Raw genomic sequence first — 21392 nt, 5'->3', positions numbered from 1 at the left:
TCTGAATAAATCGCATTTCTTTAGCTCTTCATTAATAGAGAGGAACTAAATTATTTTACAAATACTACCAAAGCCAAAATATGCTAATTCCATTCTATGTGCATGAAGGCCTGTCAGTGTTAGTGGAGAAGAATTAGGAATTGGTTTGATGAACCATGTTTACACATGACTAAGTCTAAAGATATAAACATTAAGTAATTAAGATTGTTAAATCATTTGCTCGTCTACAGATTTCTACAAAATCCATAAAGTATTTTAACCTTCTTTTGCAGGTGTTGCCAGATATTGTAACTAAATAACATGTTTCCTTGGTTTAGTAATCCTGACAATTTATACTGTTGGATTTGTGTGTTTAGGGCTGGTAATTTTGACACTTTATAATGTTAGATAGGGCCAAGTGAAATGGCCTAAAAATAAAATAATTTTTTTTTTTTATACCAAATACAATTTCTGATTTAAATAAATTTTTATTCTTTCTTAAAAACATATTAAACTAATTAAAAACACAATTACATTTAAAGCCATATGTATATACGTATTTGCATACAAAGGAGGAGCAATATATACACACATACATATACGTATATAAATCATAAAAATATTTCAATATCGATTCATAAAACTTTAAGATTGTTTTTTATTTCTTTTTCTTTTTTTTTTTTTATGTAATTTGCGGTAACTTGACCCTACTGTTGCGTGACTTACCGAGGCTCCGCGAAATGTTAACATACATACACGCAGCAGGTTTCCTGTGTCACGTCCGTCCAAAATCATCAATTCAGATGTTTTTATTCAACAGTGTGGATTACATTCATCTATAGTCTTTTCCTGCGTATTACCGCTCACATTAGCAACTAATGCTAAGACCACTGCGCTCATATTAGCAGCTAATGCTAACAGGGGATGTGATGTTCCACAACAGGAAGTGATGTCACCACGCACATATGTGTTTTAAAATAAATCTAACATGGTCATTTAAAGTCACATTTCCTCTAGAACAGGTTTACATTTCATCTTTTTATCAAATAGTAAACAGTTTGATGCCATTTATATAATTTACATGACGGCATGTCATAGCTGCTCTCTGTGTCCACGGCAGTGAGCACACACACACACACACACGTGTACTCACACACAGGTTTCCGTTAGAGGACAGAGTGCACATGTTGAAAAACACGTCAACCAGCTGAAAATCAGGCAAAAGTATGAGCGTTTTCTAGATTCTCTGTGGCAGGTGAAGATGGAAGCATGTTGCTCCAGGGAGAAACAGATGGAGTATTTATCCTGCTCCAGTGTTACGGCGATAGCGTCACGGTAATGCGCACAGCTAACAAGCTGAATCTACGTCATTCTTGGAATTTCTGAGTTGTAATACGGGTTTAAATGGATCCAATTTTCTTTGTAGGTCAACACATCATCTGAGATCTGAACTTCAAGAATATGTAAGGTGACATTGAATGAAACAGTTTCATCAGGACATTTAAAAAGTTTCACTTTGTTTTTGTCCTGAATTTCTGGCTTTGAATCAAGGGAAGCACTGTTATGGTATTTCAGAAATGCATGTAAATGTGTCAGATCATATTATTACAGTAATCGGATTTCTCCCAGACAACTGATTTTGTTTGTCAAGTAAATTGACTGTGTTTTATTTTAAAAAAAAACTGTATAAGAATGTCTTTATTATTCAAGAAAAATAGGTGGTGTTACAGAATTAGTTGTTAATGAATCGATATGGAATCGAATTTGATCTAAATCAAATCGAATTTCTCACTGCAGTTATGTGTGCAGCTCGATTCCTGCAGCAAGTAACGGCTCACTGAACTGTATATTTGTTGGTGCTTTCAGATAAGACATCGTTGTGGTTCTGGTTCCATTCTGGAGTCTCAGCACCTCAGTGCTTTGTGATAAATAGGCCTCCATTTACACAAGATTAAACAGAAAAACGTGGGAGGACTTTACTCTGTGGAACTAAACATCTCGGAAATTAGGGCATGAAGATGGTTAAGTCCTCAGGCTTCATTATGACCTACGGTTTTCCAAAATAAACTATATATTCAGAAAACTGAGAGAATTTCACGTGTCGGCTCAGTTGACCGCAGTCATTTTTCACACTCGGCAACGTGTCTTCTGAGGTGATGAAATAAATGGGTTGTTCTGCCATCTTTGGTAAAAGCAGCCTTTAAATTAATTCTGCAAGGTGTCTTTCCTTGTTCAGAGTCTGAGGTCACAAAAACCCAAACCAGCTCTTACTAAATAATAACACTGTAGCTTCTTGGGAACAAGCTCCTTGCTGGCTGCTGTGTTTTGCTTTGAGTGTGCACCCTTGTGTGTGTCTCCGGACATGGACGGGGGGTGGGCTTAACCCGCACCGCAGCTAACTACGAAAATCCATGTTTACTTTCGTAGTTGGCAGCCAAGGAGAGTGTTTGTGGTGCATATTAAAGGGAAGGGGGGGGGGGGGGGGGGGGGGGGGGAGAATCACAATTTTCATAAAAATACATGGGAACTTTGAATTAATCGATTAAAATCAATTTACTGCCTAGCCCTAACATCAGAGCTGTAGATGATATCATTATTATTATTTTGGACAATTTAATATTTTCTGCAACTACTGGAATTAGCTTTTTAAATTAAAGTTTGAATAATGACAGATTTATTTGAAGAATTCTTTCAGATATATTCAAGAAAAAGTCATTTAAAATGAAACACTCAAAATATACCAAGTACACCATTGTCATCATTAATACTGACTAAAAGTGTAGATTTTGCTGAAAGGATCTTTTAATCTCTTCCTTCTGACTTTTATGAATCAGGTCTCTACAGCACCAAGAAAATCACTACAAATTCAAGCTAATTAGTGATTTTATTGATCTTAACACACTTACTGCAGCTGCTTTTTTTTTGCGGGGGGATAAGGCTACATATTGTTCACTAATAGAGAGGGTGGAGACAGCTATAGATGTAAATGTTCATTATATTTGTCAAAAAAGAAAAAAATACTCAGATACTAATCAATTCTAAAATTTAGTATCTAGTTAGATATTAATTAGCACAGGTATCAATACTTAAATGCCATTTTGGCGTCTGCTGGTTCACAGAAAAAAAAGCTGCTGTACCCATTTTAAACAGGCACTGCAGCAGGCAGCCCCACCCATACAGCATCTCCCTGAAGGACCCATTGTTTACAGTGTTGCCAACTTAGCAACTCGTCGCTATAATTTTTAGACCTTTCTAGCAGCACTAGCAACTAGTGACAAATTTAGCGACCTTTTCTGGTGTTGAGACTGACGTGAAAACACTTATTGTTTACCCTTCCTAATGAATCGTAGACGCTACCGCAGGCCCCTCCCTATCTAGAAACGCTTACAGGCGGCTCGTCCTTAAACTGCAGTTAGAGCAGAGTCCTCTTCTGCTTTAAAACCAGCTTGAAATGAATTGCGTAAAGCTGCTACTGGCTGATCACACCCAGGCTTACAGTCAGATATTAATGCCTTTTAATGTAGGCTGTAGACGAAAACATTTAAAAAGCTAATCTTTGTTAATGTTTTTACTTGATTTAGTTTTTAAAAGTAGATTATCTTTATTAGTTTGTTTGATCAATTGTTTACTTGATCTCGTCTGAAGAAAGGGACACTTATCTGAACAAGTACAATAACTGGTAGTTGACGATTTATTTTGTTTAGTATTTTGTGGCAACACTGTACAAGACTGCATGAAGAATGTATCTCTGCACGAACTAATAGAGCTTTAAAATAATAATTTATTGGAAACAGTTATTGTATTTTCTTATATTTATTAATGCATTTTTGTGTTTGGATTGTGTTGTGCTGATGAGCAGTAATAGTACCTACACAGATAGACTGTATGAGCGTGTTAGCTTAAAAACAAGAAATTCCCCAGGATGATTGCAATGAAGCATAAAGCTAATATGCAAACAATCATTAACAATTTTTAGAGACCTGTTAAACAGATGGATTAATATTCATATTGAGCTTGTGCTTTAATGCAGTTTTTTTGCAACCAATTACTAAATATTTTACATAAAGATTTACAAATATTTAGATACAAAAAGGCTCTTCAGTGCTGTAAACCCATACTAATGCGCCACTCTGAAGTTTGGGATTAACAAGATTATTATTTTTTTTTTTTTTTATCCTCCCTGATTTGTGGTACGTCCAAAATCAGATGAAGCTGGCGTCGGTACAAGAATATTACATTGATTTACTACAACATGAAACGTGATGACCTTTGTGTTATTTTGGGTAAGCAAACACATCAACCTGGTTTTCTCCTGGGACACACTGGTTCATGTTTTTAAGCCCCTCTGTTAATGCAAGATTACTGTTGTTGCTTTAGAGTTGAAAAGGCACAGCTCCATAAAGCATGTGAGGGTTTGAAAGACCAGCTTCTCCTTATTTATCAGCAGTGACACTATCAGCAGTGCCTTGTGAAAAGAGAGCCAGTCATTCAGAACAGTGGGGCCACCTTGGCTGTCAAAGCAGGATTTAGGCTACATTTCCCAGGGTTGCCATGACAACTGTGGGAAGTGATTATGAAGAGAGGGTTTCGGAGCAGTGCTGTCACACCAGTGGGCATTACCATAGTGGTTTGCACAGTGATCATCTGAGAATTACTGGCTTAAGATCAAAAGAATGCCTACAATGAAATGCTGTGTTTGTGTTCTGTGATGGTAGAGATAACGTGCTGTTATTCTGTGGCTGAAATGTTGGATTAATAAATCTCTTTCCTATTTCTTTTTCTAGGGCAAAATGTGGTTAAATGGGACAGGAACGAGTAGACCGTGAAGATTCTCTAACCCTTGCCCTTGAGTCCCAACCGTCTGAGAGGGTGTCGGACCTCACTGAGGCAATCCTGGGCCGTTGGCACTAAAATGTCCCTAAGTGGTGGCACTGCAGGCGGGAAAGGTGTGGACTCTAATGCGGTGGACACTTACGACAGCGGGGATGAGTGGGATATCGGTGTTGGAAATCTGATTATTGACCTTGACGCTGACTTAGAGAAGGACAAACTTGAGATGTCTGGCACCAAGGACGGCATGGCGGCACCACCCAGTGCAGTGGCAGCGTTGCCTGACAACATACGGTTTGTTAGTCCAGTGTCTGGCTCTCAAGGCAAGGAGAGCAAATCCAAATACAAGCGCAGTAAGAACTCTAAAGACAATAGTAGCAAAGCTTCAGCTGGAGATGTGGGTAAAAAAGAGACTACAGGACGGACTCAAGGGGAGCCAACAGGCCCAGCAGCGAGTGCAGTAGCTGCTAGCAACAATTCCACCTCTGGGAAGAACATGGAAAAAGGGGGCAAAGCCTCCAGGGGTGTTCTCAGTGGTAAAAAAGAGAAAGAAGGGGCTAGTGGGAAAAATAAGAAGGACAAAACAGATGGCGCCCCAGTTGTGGCAATTGGTGTCACAGAGAAGGATGTATCTCAAGCCCAAGTTGCTTTGGGGAATAGTCGTAATACATCCTTTGAGAACACACAATCAACAGACTTGGCAGATGCCAATCAAATGGGGAATATTGCACTTGAATCTGTTGGGATAGTATCAGCATTGACCACGAAAGCCGAACCAGAGGAGGTGGAAAATGGTAATGAGTGCAAGACGTTGAAGAAAGTCAAAAATGAGAAGGTATGTCATTTTTTTTTTCTTTTTCCGTTTTGCTGTCTTTTAATGTTGCATAATTTTGTTTAATGTCTTGTTCCACTAATATAGATTGTTATATAGGTCTGATTAAAACAGTTTGCGTCTTTAATTATTACTTTTTTAAAAAGAAAACAAACTCATGAACATTCATGACTAATTATGCTAACCATCATGCCACATTGTCCTGTATTGAGCCCTGAAGATTTTGTTTTGAACAACACAGTTTTTGAAATATGAGCAACAAGACATGCTTGCCTCAGTTACCAGTTTGTCTTCCAGAAGCCTGTGAGATGTGTCTGGGAAACAGAACTGGCTTTCATTGATTTTAATTTAATACAATCTGACCTAATGCTTTAGGCTTCTTGACATTGTGCTTGTGACAGCCTGTTGCCTACTGCAGGCATAGAGATGCACTGCATCCCCTAAAGCAATCTGACATGTGATGCATAAAAAAGACCTACTGCAGTTTTCTTTTTTATTACCATACATTGAATAAGGGCACCCTTGATGAGCCCAATGCTGATACCAGCTACAGGAAATAGCCCACAAAGTGGTGATGTTCTTTTCTCTTCTTGACAGAATAGACTTTATTCGTTTTTAGAAGGATGCACAATTATCCCGTTATTTTATTCATTTATATCATGTTAAGAATTAGTACTGACCAACCTTTTTTTGCAGTCATTTGTAAAGATGTCACTACTTCACATTAACCAGGAATTCATTAATGGCCAACTTGAATATAATAGACCTTGTCAACCATATACCGGTACAGATCATTATGCCTGTGAAGTGAAGCAAATGTCAAATCATGTTCCACTTTTTCTTTTCTTTTTTTAAACAATTTCAATGCTGACATTGTCATACAAGAATAATATAAAGATCCATGTATTCACCCACACTTATCTTGTTCACTCAGAGTTTATCTATCACTGTGTCTATTGTATGCCTCATAGCAGCCTTTTCATGCTCTTGCAGTATAAAAGACAGCAGAGCAGGGAGGTGCTGAGGACTGTTTTTGTCTGTCATCATGTTCCATTCTTAATCCCACAAGCCCCAGCGATGCCTGGTGGAGCAGTGTGTGGGGGAGGGAGCTTGTGCACAGTACGCCTTCGTCGTTTTTCCTGCTGCTCTGAAAGTGGCGTGGGGGATGGGCTGTGAGGAAGCCTGTTTGATTCCTTAAATCCAGGACACCCAGTCATGAACACAAACTGCAGAGCCTCTTTGGGCTGACTGCTATGAAAGGAATTTATAGAAAGTCTTTGTAATCATAATGTATTTAAAATGAAAAGGCTTTTGAGGGAGAATGGTGTGAATTGGTTGACAGGCAGTAATGAATAAAGGACAAGAGGTCACAACTGCTTTTAAACGACTATGTATCACTAAATGTATCCCTATTTACAATGCTGTATTAATAATTTCTAGCTTAAAGGTTTTTTGTTAGATCGGTACTCAAGTAAATTAAGTGTGAAAAGAAAATGTGTCAAGGAGCACTTTTCTTTTCTAAGTCAGTTTGTCACGTTTGCTTCGATATTAACAAACTGGAATGTGTTACCCCACACGGGGCAAGTTAAGTGCAGCAACAAATATAGATTTAAACCTAGAACTGAAACCATTCAGACTTATGAAAAACTACTCATACACATGGTATGACCACAATATATTAAGTATGGAATACATAAAAGGCATAAAAATGTTATTTTCACCATTTACAGAGTCGTTTCAAAATGTAAACCCTCTCTATCTATTAGAGTAATTGAATATTAGAGCTGGCTCAACTCTGCATGTTTGGCTTCAAGGAAAAATCTACTCAAGATACATTAGCAGTTAAGAGAGCTAAACTAACTGTTTTTAGGTCATTTGTCAAATGTAAGGATGCTCCAATCAGGATTTTCAGGGCCATTTCCCAGTTACTGGAAGCTAGATCAGCCAATACTGATTACTGCTCACAATATGTATGTGATTTATAACGTTGATTTTACTAATATATAATTTTTTAACAACATTCTTTGTTTGGTATTAAATTAGTAGATAAAGGTCATGATTCAAGAGCTGCTCATGTCTAATTAGGCATGAGAGATATGTGCATCATATCATTTCTGTACCACAGCAGCCACTTATTGGTGATTGTGAACAATTTTGTGCTTAGAAAATACAGTATAAAAAAGTTACATTTTAAGGGGAAAAAAAGTAAATGATTTTTAAGAAGACAGCACTCCAATCTTAAATTATAGTGAGACAAAAAAGGAAAACATTTTGCTGTAGGCCATTTGTTTTTTCATTCCTTGTTGCATAGGCCAGAGGTCTAAGTAAGCAAGCATATAATCTAAAATGGTAACTGATCATGAATGCAGCATTTCGTGTTATAATGACATTGATTCCAGCATTATTTGGCTTGTGCAGAACATGCTGAATTGATTGGACCATATCTAACAAATTAATTGATTTTGGTGACTTTTATTTATTTATTTGGACACATTTGTTTTTTTTAAGAAATAATTATAAATTATAATTCTTTTACAGTGAAATTTTTATTTGCATCTGTCCATTACCTGTTTAATTGGATTAACAGTTATTTGGAAATGTTTATTGGGCTTCTTGTAGCACGAGGACACTCCAGTGTTGTGATCTTTGCTTTCTCACAACACCAGGGACCAGTAAAATCCAGCAGGGCTTGGCTAGCTAGAATGGTTTTGCCTGAGAAATTCCAGCTTTTTTTTCCTTTATCATTCTTAATCTTCATTTTAAAATAAAAATTGGGAAAAAAATAATCTTCCTTTCCAATATTAACTTAAGTCTTCATCACTAATGAACTTTTAAAAAAAATGGAAAGAAAAGAGATCCTGGAATAGGATTTTGACTTGAAATACAATCCCTGCCATAGTCTGTGTCCACACAATTGACAAACACCTGGCTGGCAATTTTAATTTGTAAGCTGACCCAATCCTCGTTTTTTTATTTTTTACTGGAGAGATCCTGTTCACTGCATTTAATTTTATTTATGTTAACTACTATTTAGTTGAGACTGGGAGTTCAGATATTTCTCGTAATTTACAGGTAGCTAATTAGCCCATACAATCTCGAATCTGTTTAAAGTGGCAGAGGACAGAAAAGCTCTGCAGTTGCAGTGATGTTACTAGGTTTTACTAGGCATTAAAATCTGAAAGGAAGCAGTTAACTCACTATGGATACGCACCTCATTTTTCCCATGAAAAACGATTGTAAACAGCTCGTGTTGGGGAGGCGAGTGGCATAGGAGCAATGAAATAAAATGCCAACAGCCAGAATGTACATATTGGTGAATCATAATTCGTAGTTGTTTATGGTGAAATGTATCTGTATCAGCAGACAACAGAAATTCAGTTTTCAAATTGGAGTGGTGTTTTGTTGTGCAGTTATGTGGAAGCAGTTCTTTACTGTTGCAAGTGTACTTTTATTGTAAACTATCCACAACAAACCTCAGTGTGCAATGGCTTGATGATTTTTTTTATACTGCTGAAATTAGATAGTTTGTGTATTGATTATATTATCAATACTTGAAAAATCAAGAATTTGAGTGTGACAGAAGCAGTTTTAGCCTTGTTGCAAATTGTCTACTTATTCTAGGGATCAAGGATTGTGTAATCCAAGCACTAATCAGTACATGTCTCACCAGCAATCTTGTTCTCCATGGTAATGGTGTAATAGCCATGGCTACATTGTCTGTGTCTTAAGTTAAAGCTCCCCAAAGCATTGACTCTCAGATACTGAATAAATCATTTCTACTTCCTTCGTACAAGTGCTAACCACCTCTGAATCTGTCTCACTTTCCCACCTCTCATTATACAAATCTAAAGGAGTGAGGCATTCGTCAGCTTCCTCGATGTGCCACTGGCCTTGATAAATGGGGCAGCTCTCATGGAAAATTACATTGGCTGTGTTACTTTCAAAAGAGGGAAGAGAAAAGGAAAGGCTGCACTTGAATGAAAGAGCTCTGCTGCCGCTCTGAATTGTCGCTGATGTCCAGCTCCGGGAGTGGGGGGATCTCATGAGAGCTAGCTTGGGTTCTTTCTCTTTGCCTTTGCCTGACTGTTGTTATTATGTTACAGCTCGTTCCTTTTAAGTAGTGCCAGGGAATTTAAAGGCTGTGGAACAGAAGAGAGGCTGTAACTTATTTTAAAGAGGGGTGCAAACTACAACAAGCTATCTTCAAAGCAAGGCTGTTAGCTTACCAGTATGTGTTCTGCTAAAGGTAACACCACACTAAAAAACGTTGAGTTGATGCTTAATTAACGCAACATGCAACAAGAATATAAAACATCTCAGTTCTGCCAAATCTTTTGTTTTAAGGGCAAGGGTACAGGCAAGTTTATATAAACTCTCACGTGTTACTGTTTGGATTTTACCAAATCAAAACAGTGTTGCAGACTTTACAGATGTTAAGTTGTCTGTAGATTAGTGGTGTGCTGTGAGGCGCCATATTGTGAGGTCACTGTTCTTTGCCTGAAATTCCCGTAATCAAAGTTAGAAAGAAATTAGGGCTGTCAAATGATTAATTTTTTTAATCAGATTAATCACAGCTTTCAAATGAATTAGTCATGATTAATCACAGCTTTTAAGTTGACCATGATTAATGTCTGTTTACAAAGCAATCATGATTATTCGCCATTCGCGAGTTTTTATATGTCTGAAACTTGCCTGTATTTACTGTATTATATCAAAAGAAAGAGCCAATACTTACAAATATTCACTGTTAACTGACCTTCCCTTGGGTAAACATCAGATGCCCAATGGTCAGTAAATGCAGCATGTACTTCTATATGTTGTTCTAAATTATCTCTACCATGTTGTAGATCATAATTCAGAATTCATGGAGATGGTCGGTGAGATGATATGGTATTATCTGTCAAAACCATCAGATGTGATGACTGAAGATAACCGGCCAACATTGATGAAGAGATAAACCGATGAGCTAGCTAACAGCATGTTTTTCCTTTTATCATTGAAGTGTAGGTGTTGCACCAACAGAGTCCACTAGAAGAGAGAGTTTCCAGAGAGTTCAGAGAGTGTGTTAAAACACCCCGATTCTCCACGGAGGCGATGTCCATGGGTTGCTCCATTTATGCAGCTTATTCTCAAGTCCATCCATAGAACCACCCAGCTGATCCATCGCTCATCTCCACGTCCCACCGTCCTAACAGAGAAATGACAAATGTATGGGGCTGCGTTAAATGTGTTAAAAATTTTAACACAATTACATAAATTAGTTAACGTGCTATTTTTGACAGCCCTAAAAATAAATAGATATATAATTGTATAATTATGTAAATATAATTAAATGCCTCTCAAATTAAATGATACAATTAGCTTTAATACATTTTTATGCCCTGGACCTATTTTAGCTGTAAGTTTTAGTTGTGGTTGGAAGGATTTGTTGCATTATTGACTTTACACAGCCAACATGAACGTTTTGATGGGTTACAAAGATGGGTGCTGTTTCTATAGTGTCCTTTGCTAATGTCTGATATACTAAAGACAAGACTGGGAAATCAGATGTCAGTTTTACAGTTTGTCCAGGATCCCAAGATTGTTGAACAGGTGCTCCAAAGATTTTTGTTTTAGTAAGTATTAAAGTTGAAATCAAATTAGCACTCAAGCAAATTTTAGTTAGCATCAGTGTTACCGCATCAGTAAAGACAGTTGTGCTCTGTGCACATCAAATGAGTTTTGTGAACCTACATCTTCTACCAGGAATCTTGGTGTCATGGTAGACAACCAGCTGACCTTTAAGGATCATGTTGCCTCGGTTTCCCGGTCTTGCCGATTTGCTCTCTACAACATCAGAAGGATCAGACCCTACCTGACTGAACACACGACCCAGCTCCTGGTCCAGGCTCTGGTCATTTCACGCATTGACTACTGCAACTCCTTACTGGCTGGCCTGCCTGCATGCTCAGTTAAACCTCTGCAGATGATTCAGAACGCAGCAGCACGTCTGGTCTTCAACCAGCCCAAAAGAGCTCATGTCACTCCACTGCTAATTGCTCTTCACTGGCTTCCAGTTGCAGCACGCATCAAATTCAAAGCTCTGCTTCTGGCTTACAAAACAATAACCCAAACGGCTCCGGGCTACCTTCACTCCTTAATCCAGAGCTACACTCCCTCTCGAAACTTACGCTCTACCAGCGAAAGACGCCTAGTGCTCCCACCACAACGTGGCGCAAAATCAGTAGCTAGACTCTTCTCCTCTGTTGTTCCCCGGTGGTGGAACGATCTACCAAACTCCGTCCGATCCGCAGAGTCCGTATCCACTTTTAAGACCAAGCTAAAGACTCAGTTGTTTAAGGAGCATTTCCACATTTAGCTTAACTAAATGAGTCAGAAAGATTTGTCCAGCTTTTTGGCTCAACCAAGTACTGAAGAAGCTGTGTGCACTTATGCCCAAGATGATATTGTGTGATGAAATCATGCACTTATGACCTAGTTGATATTGTGTGATGAAATCGTGATCCTGTATTTAAATAAAATGACTAAAAAAAAAAAAAAAAAAATTATATGCACTGCACTAGCACTACATGACAGCACCTGGGTCCAACTGGACTCAAAAGCGGTCTGACTATCACTTAATTATGACGTCCCATCTTGTTTGAATTCATGCTTGTGTTGTTCTTCCTCTCAAATGTAAGTCGCTTTGGATAAAAGCGTCTGCTAAATGACTGTAGAATAGAATAGAATAGAAGCTCTGTATAAGAAACCATCAAAGCAGCAGCTTTTTAAATTTAATCCAGATCATATCGTCATCAAACTGATATTGTGGAGCTCTACTCTATACTTTGTCAGAGGGAGAAACCTGTGATAACTTCTAGTTTTTAAAATAACCATGATCCTTTGGGATATTGCTAAACGGGTCTGAGAGGTCGAGTATTTCCGTCATTTATGTCTGATTCATTTCATGTTTAATCTCTAATGAAATATGTTACCTTTAAATTCATGAAAATGCTTAATACTGTTTGCAAACAGCATTTACACTCAGTTATTCATGGCCTCTTCGTTCAGTTGGGGAGACTCACGCAAAACAAGCTGCAGTTGTTGATCAAGCCCAAAAATAAGAGGAAAAGCTTTGTTCAGAACAAGAAAGCAGTAAAATCAGAGTACTCAGTCTAATTTCAGATTAATAGTACAAAGGAAAATACTTAAAACCTATAAATGTGTAACACATTTGAGTTGATAGAGCTGAAATATACAACCGCCCTGGCATTCCAGCAAAGAGTGAAGTTTTACAATTGAAAGGACTTATTTTGCCTCATCTACCCCAAACTTAAGACTCTGTGAAGAAATCAGTCAGAGCTGTAATAATATGGCTCCTTTAAGCCTCCAAGGTATTTTAAGTTCTGGCTTTTTCTGGTTGCAATTAATCTTTTATCATTGCACAATGAACACCCTCCATGACATGGAAAGTAGTTCACACAAGACTTATTAACTCATTCTTTTCTAGTACAGCTTAAATCTATTTTTTATCCTATTGTCTAATGATAAGAACCTGATATCATAGTAGAATATGAAAATATGTAAAGATGCAAGCAGATAAAAAAAAAATTAAGTAATGTAAAATTCATGTCCAGGATTATGTTTAGTGAACGACTAAGTAGTTGTGATTTCTCCATTGTGACCAATGGAAAGCATTCACCTTAAATAAGAAATTATTTCCCACATCTGCAATTAACTGCTGCTGAGTACATGATGACAATATTTAAATATTTTTAGTACATAGTGATATTGATGTTGGAGTAAATGTTTTGTGTGTATTTGGAGTTGTGTGTGACCCAGTACTGGTTGTGTTTTGATATACTTTAATCTGTTTCCTGGGAATGCTCTTTTGGCAACAGGGTATAATGCATACTGTGCATACCACACATCTTTCAGGTTCACTGCATCCTATCCCTCATAGACATGCCAGCGCACGTGAAAACCACTTCTAGAATCAGAGTGAATAAAAACCCCTCTATACCTACCCTTTTAGTTTGTGTTTCTCAAACATACTGTAATGTAAAACTGGAGTTTTATCAAGCTAACATTGGCTAATAAGCTATTGACATTTGAAATATTTCCTTCTGAAGCTGCCAGAAATAATTCACACAGCTTTCAGGACTCGCTGTCTCTACTGTTATTTGGGACAAACCCCGTTTTCTACCATATTTAACTCAGAATTCAGATGCAAATTGTCCACACAAGTTAAGTTTTCTCTTGTTATATCAGGTTTTCCCAGTAGTGAGCACTGTCTGTAGTTTGAATATCTAGCTGAATTTGTACCCTGCCACTGAAATTTCGGGAGATCATTATCAGTTGTTATACTGAATATAATTTTTTTTTTTTTACTCCAAGTTCAGTTTAGGATTATGAAACTCAAAGAGTTGCATTTGGATAGTATGCAAAGCTCTAAGTAGTTTACAGATCAAATTTTGCAGTGGAAGTTTCATTGGCAGTTTACAAACCTTTTTTTATTGTTATTATTTTTTACTTACTAAAGCCATGCTCAGAGTTTCCGGACAATTTAAACCAGATTTACCCCTTCTGATTTTTAGAGGACAGTTGTGGTCCAAGACTTTGCTCTGTATAGATGTTTGGCTTAGATTATTTGGTCATGTGAGGGGTTTACAGATCAAATCTTAAACCTCCCAAACTGCCGTAAACTCATGACGGCTGTTGTGCTAATGTCAGGCATATGTGATTTCCTGGAACATCTCAGCAGAGCAGGAGTCAAACAGCAAAGATGCTAACATCAGCCATGAATTTTTGACTTAAAATATAACTTACAATCTCAGCTCCTCGGTCTTGCTAAGGAGCCATCAGCCCACAATCTTTCCAACCTCATTCAAGTCCTTGAAACATTTTCCCTTTCATCATTATAGGTGCATTGCTCCCCGATTGCCCTGTCTGATGGGATCGTCTTCAGAATACCCCAGTGTGTGTGATGTGCCATTTTTCTCAGTTTTTGTAATGTAGGCATTTTCAAAATTTCTCATCTTGGTGAAACCATCCAATTTCAAAATCGGTCAAGGATTTTTTATCTCCTTTAGTCTCAGCCCAGCATAATGAATTCTGTCTTTCTTAGGGGATTTATTTGTCAGTTTTCGACATCTGTCATGAATAACCATGCCAACAGGAATGTTTTACATATGGGCGCAGTTGATTGAGCCTTCAAAAAGCCTAAGAAATGGCCAGTATAAACTCCAAATCTAAACAAGTTAAGAAACACTGGAAGCAAAACGGACAAGCAGGAAGAGGAAGTTTAAGTAACTTCTTCATCTGATTGTTATGGACAGATCACAGTTTTTAACAGAGGGTGTAATCCTGACGTTGCTAAGTAGGAGCATCTGTGCACCCAAGATAGTCCAGTTTTTCGTTCATGTTGTCAGCTAACACTGACTGACCTGCTGGGGGTTACAGTAAAAAAAAAAAACATCACCCCTATGCGATAACGGAAATCATTTCAACCATGCCTATTGCTGCTACACTTCCAACAGTTCTCTACTTGTTTTTGTTTTAGTTTATTATTTATTTCTCAAGAAGTTACACTCATGGAACATTTTTTTTTTTGTTCTTTTCCGTGGATTAGCTAAAGACCGATATTAATCAAAGGGAAAGATTTTCCATCGAGGTCTTGATTTGTCTAAATCTTGTCTGACAAATTCCTCAACTCTAATTAAGGTGTATCCCCCCCCCCCCTTTATTTTTTTTTTGGTTTTTCATTGGAAATGAATTTAATTTCCACTCCTATATTTTGCGCCTTGAGTTAAGATTTATTTAATTAGAATAATTGTATTCATTTGACATGTGCAATCTGTAAAAACTAACAAAGAAGAATGACAAACTGACACAGCCTCAAAGACTCATCAAGGATAAGCGTGAAGGTTTCCTGCAGAAAAGAAAATATATTGGACGACTTTTTCAAAAGGCAATCACAGATCTGTCAAACAAAAACCCTTGTCACGGTTGGTCTTTTCCTCCCTGTCTTTCTCTGGGCTAAGCTTTCCAGGAGGTGAGCTGTACTCTGTCTGGATCCGCTTGCTAAGAGGCAGGCATGTGTGGGGGAAGGGAGCTAAGGCTTGTACAACTAATTCAGCTCATGAAAGACTTATGCAGCAAGAGCAGCTGTCTTCCATTGTCAGCCTGCAAATTTCCAACGTGCCTCATTTCGCCTCTTAATGCGTGAGTAGCAAGAGAGCCGGGGAGGGGAGAACAGAGAGGAAACAAATCAAAATAAGGAGGACAAAACAAGCGAGAACAGAGGAAGGCAAATATCAGAACTTTCACAGCATTAACTAGCTGTTGTAGGCTTAGGTCTGTTTTTCTATTTAAAATTGTGGTGGGTGTGTGGTTGGTGCATGGTCTAATAATAAAACGTGAACCTATTCAGATCCAGTTTGCAGTATGTCAACAGATAGATATATATATATATATATATATATATATGTGTATATATATATATAATTCTTTTAAGGCTCTACTGTGGTGAGAATGGAGAAAGAGGGCATACGAGGGGTAAGATGAGGGGGAGGGGTAAAAAGCTGCCTGAGATTAGGAGAGGAGGGAGGGAGGGTTGAACAGTGTTATGAATGGATAGAGTCTTTAACCCCCCAACACACTGAATAGTTTGTCACAGGCTGCTGCGGCTGTATGTGGAATGAGAGGAGCTGGCTGAGAGCTCTTGGATTCCTGAATCCTTGAGGCATGTGGTCTGATTAGCAGAACAAAACCCACACAGTGGGGAGGAGCAGACGTGGCTTTTTTTCTCTCCCCCCCTTTAACTGGAATTTTCTCCCAGCTAGTAAAACTTTGTGCTGACTTGCTACGGTTGTAAAAGAGTTTGCAGGCTATGTTTTGGGATTTCTCACTTGTTTCTGAAGGCTTTTTCTTTGCACGACCTCTATTGTTTTGGTCATGTGAAAAGAATCTTCCTTAATTCTTAGCCCATGGTAGTTCAGCCCTAACATTCAGATGTTAGCTGGTGCAAGTTAAAGTAATCATCGGTACAGACACTGACAAAATCACTGCAAAACAAGAGCTTAGCTTGTGGAAGTGTTTTGGTTTAACAAAGACGAAGCTAACAGCAAGACAGTGTTTGAACAAGAGTGATATAGAGAGGATTACTTGCTTCTTGCCCCCCCCTAATACTCCTCTAAAGGGATTGCTTACAGCCAGTTTGTTCAGTGGAAAAAATTTAGACTCATTCACGCTTATGTGAAATTCTTTACCTTGTAGCACCATTCCTTGTTTCTTTATCTTTAATGCATGCAAGTGTATTATTGTAAAAACAAGATACCTCCATTGGTGCATCTAGCCTGAGGATGTTCGAGATTTCAAATGTTTTTGTAGTTTCTTATCACCTTTCTCATATGTAAGGGATGAACCAATAGCTTCTGCATATGATATTTGCCTGTATTTGATAGTGAAATGTCACATGCTAACAGAAGGTTTATCTGCTTTCATCTTAAATTGAGTATGTAATAGTGGAGAAAAAGGACCAAAATGTGCTTTAGATCATACTAGTTAGGTCTTGTTACGCCTTTATTCTCTTAATTGGCAACTCTAAGTAAAATGTTTATCTTTTTTTTTTAGTAAAGTAAAATGCTTTCTGACAGAAATGCCTGTTTGCTGGCTTAAGCTAACCGCCTGCTGATGCTAAATAATTTAGGCTGCGCATGATCCTAAACTTGATCCAGAAAGTACTGTCTTTATTTTTATCATACCAAAAGCTATCTGGAAAGACTTACCTATGATTGCAGCATGGTGAAGCTTGCTTTGTGTTTGAGTCGGAGTTATAGTACAGTTAAACACACCTACTCCCACTGTGTGCTTATCTATAATTACCCTAAAATACCACTCAACTGGCTGCATAGCCTTTTGGGAAAAGAAGAATACACATTTGTGTGTGGCATGTTGTCACCGTTCCAGTTCTGGGTACTTGAAATGTAGTTTCATTAGGATCTAAAAAGGAGATAGGCTGTATTCTAGTGTGTGTTTGGAATAATGTAAGGATATTTATTAGTGCAATGCAAAGTGCAAAAGCATTACATTTATTGGAATGTCATTTTAGCATTTTAAAGGTCCCATATTATACTTTTTTTTTTTTTTTTTTTTTTTTTCAACAATTTTATATGGATATCAGAGGTCCAACAACATTGTTTTCAAAGTGTATTACCCTGAATTCAGCTCTGGTCCTTAATTTCAGCCATTCCAAATGTGGCATACATGGACATCTACAACATTATCTCAGCGCCTTTTATTTATTTATTTATTTTTATTACAGCAAGCATTTTACTGGCAGTTCCTGTTACACACAACTAGGCTTGTCATTTTGCCTTCACAGGGGTAGACAACTGAGCAAACACATAATGGCTAATCCATTTTCTTATCTGTCAGATGGTGTTGTTTGTGGGTGTTAGTTGTTTTCTGGTTGAGAAGGTTCTCTGCCTTTATCCATCTCATTACATTTTGTGGGATGTCAACAGGCTGTCTGCCTAAAATAGCACAGCAGTCAACATTTCAGCATGAGAAGTTCATGTGTAAGCCCTCCTGGGCTCCGTTTTGCTAAACTGAGAGGTCAGCCTCGAGAGCAAAGCCTCTAAACAAGCGTCTTTCCAATCCAGTTACTGTTTTTCCCATTTGGAGTGAAATTAAATTTCATCTGCTTAAATTTAAATATGTATGCTTGTATGATTAAACATGGTTGAACAACACAGAGGTTGACTTTTTTCTTTTATAAGAAGTGTGCATTGGAGGTTTGTGCATGCGAGAGTGTGCATGCTTCCAAGCTTGGAAGTACAGATCTGAGATGAAAGGATTTTCTTTGCCATTCTAATCCACACAGACAGCAAGGCTCTTGTGATTATTCCCGCCTCCTTCTCTCCACTCATCTCTTTGAATACCGGGCCATTCTAATTCACCCTAAAAAGGGTTTCAAAAGGGGATTATGCTGCTGATAGAAATTAAGGGGACAACATGGCTGTCCTTTGGGACCGGTGTCAAATATTTATGAGTTGATGGATTGTCTCACAATATAGAACACTTATAACTGGCTTACATTTTACAGCTTTTGTTTGTTTTTTTTTTTAAACCCCAACTACTGATGCAATCTTTGATTATATTTTAATATAAATGTTTAATAGATTTCACTAAGGTGAAATAATCTGTGATCTAACATATTTTTATTATCTTGCTGATTATTAAAAGTGAGAGTTATAAACAAGTATTTCTCGCTATATATAATATTATTGATGCCCTTGAAGAGTGTCATTAAAGTTGAAAGTTATTGGTAGAAATGATACTTAAATCTAGGGCCAACTTGAGCATTCAACCACTAATCAGGATGTCAGTAAAGCTATTTTCATACATACGCTGCAGCCCTGAAATTCTCAAGCCACCACCTGGAAGAGCAAACATCCAAATTGGTTGGACCAGACTTTAACCTGCTAGCTACCCAGCACAGTCTTCCCATAATATCCAATTGAGCCCATATGTGAAGATTGTAGGCAATAATCTAAGAATTCTCTGAGTGTGTATGCTGATTATGTTTCTATCTTGGGACTAGTGCAAAAAGAGAAAAATGCAAACATCGGAAGGCAGAGGTGAAGACTCATTTAACACAAAAACACCACTGAAAATGTCTTATCCATAGATTCCGAAGCTTCTGTTTGTCAGGATTGCAGTATATTTTTTCATCATGGTCAGCCTCCTGCACCTATTGAAGGAATAACCCTTTCAACACTCACAATCCACTGTTATGTGCTATATATGTGAAAGACACATCTGGACAATGTCTAAGCCAGATTCGCAGCACGTTGTCAGCAGATTGTGTGTGAAAAATGAAACATCCAACATTCTTGATTAATTTGACTGGAGAAGTAAATACTTCATTTCATTCGTATTCCTGTTGTTCAGCTGTGTTTGTTTTGGATTTACTTATTTGGCAAAGCATGATTCTCATGAGATTATGCCTCAAGTTAAATATGCTGGAAAATGAACGTTTGAGAATGAGGCTCATCTTGTGGCTCTGTGACCTGGGCTTCAGTCCAACAACTTAATGCTTTATCACCACTAAATCCGTCAAATCCCCACCATCTTCAAGAGAAATCCTACTGCTCTTCAAGAGAAAGACATAAATAGATTCAGTATATGTACCAGGTATTGGTGGTTTGTGCTCCTACTCCGCCATAACTAAAGCATTGCTTTGCTGGCAAGATGTACAAACGTGATGACCCATAAGTGTTTGCTTGGGTATAAAAGACTGAACAATCCTAGACAGATATTTTGCATTATTTGTTGCTTACAGTGGTCTTTTGATAATGAGGTTAACATGAATCAAAACAAATTGTTGCCTAACCAAGACTTAACCCAGCATTAACTTTTAAAGTGCATTTTCACTTGGATATATGAGGTATAGTAGAGAAGTTTAGCCTAAAAGCAGACCCAAGTGTAGTGTAAATTGGATGGGGGACTACATAAAAATTTTATGGACTAAATGTTAAAAAATATGGAATTTGACTTAATGCCAGATAATCTTTTTTACATTTACAATTTATTCCACCTCTTGCTCCAAGAACTCAAGTCCTCTAAATACATCTCAGTCTAGACTTTTGAACCCTGTGTCCTATAAATGATTTCTATGTAGATGATTTACTGTATCGAAAAACTTAAATGTCACATCAGATAAATGTAGGTTGTCTTTTGTTTATGCCTCTCTTCAAAACCTGGCTGTGTGCCAATGACTTTTATAGCCTCCAGAGTATGAAAGCTAGATTTTCTCATGTTGCTTCCTTTCCTTAAACAAGAGTACCACATGCATCAAAGTCACCCCTGCCACAGCACAGTCCTCTTATGAATGCTGATATGCTCACTAGAGACTGCTTTAGTGTCCTTGAATACAGAAGCGTTGCATTATCTGTTGGTAGAAAGAGTCCCCTGTCAAAACGCTGTTCATCCCATCATGCCGTGTTTTTCCCCATCTTATTTCCAGACCTATTTGGTCAGCAGTCTTGTCAGTTGTTCTTTTATTTAGTATAGCTGTGGACAAGGCTGTGATGTGGGTAGTGTAGCTGGAAATAATTAAGTAACCATGACTGTGAAAAGAAAACTATTTAAGAATCCAAGTGGATTGTATGTTGTATGAGAATCGCCACTGGCTGACACCTTAGAAGTCATTATTCTTCTTGTGGTCGTTCTCTTTCATACCGGAAGGTATTTTATTGTCCCCAATACACACAAACGAATGTCTGACAGGGAGGAAACCAAAACCACCTGGAAGAAACCCACTAAGGCACAGGGAGAACATGCAAACTCCACCCTAAATGTGTCTGGCAGCTTTCCTGTGTGTTTTAAGCCCCTGTGTGTTTTTTTTTATGGTTACATGGGCTTACAACAGAGAGCTCAAAAACAAAAAAAAGAGTGAGCGAACAGAACAAAATTAACTTGGGGGAGTGGGCTAATATAAGAGGATCCATTAAACTAATATAATTGCAGGGGAAACACTGGTTTGACCACAATAATCATGTCATGAAAATCAGAATATTGTCACAGCTTCAGTTCAGAACGCTCTTTAGGATTACTTATCTTGTATGCGGGAGTTTTCCAACCAGTCACCAAGAGTCATGACAAACCACAGAAGGCCTCAACCAACTCATGTTCCACATTATGAGACCGGTGAGTCATAACAATAACTGAAGCTAACCAATTATTAAGCCAAAGCAAGAGTTAGAGT

General features: G+C 37.8%; 1 protein-coding gene across 5 annotated transcripts in view; it reads left to right on the top strand.

The window, feature by feature from the left end:
• Positions 1-21392, top strand: part of LOC121637352 (zinc finger protein 609-like) — a 92732-nt gene that overhangs the window by 26317 nt on the left and 45023 nt on the right. For all 5 annotated transcript variants that reach the window (XM_041981492.1, XM_041981485.1, XM_041981476.1 and 2 more), the window contains exon 2: positions 4764-5644. In XM_041981492.1, coding sequence (XP_041837426.1) covers positions 4892-5644 — 753 coding nt within the window. In that variant the 5' untranslated portion in view covers positions 4764-4891. The remainder of the gene's footprint in view (positions 1-4763; positions 5645-21392) is intronic.

Source organism: Melanotaenia boesemani, chromosome 1 (assembly GCF_017639745.1).
Source record: "Melanotaenia boesemani isolate fMelBoe1 chromosome 1, fMelBoe1.pri, whole genome shotgun sequence".
Lineage (NCBI taxonomy): Eukaryota > Metazoa > Chordata > Actinopteri > Atheriniformes > Melanotaeniidae > Melanotaenia > Melanotaenia boesemani.
Note: the sequence above shows the minus strand (reverse complement) of the source record. Positions and strands in the feature narration are given on the sequence as shown.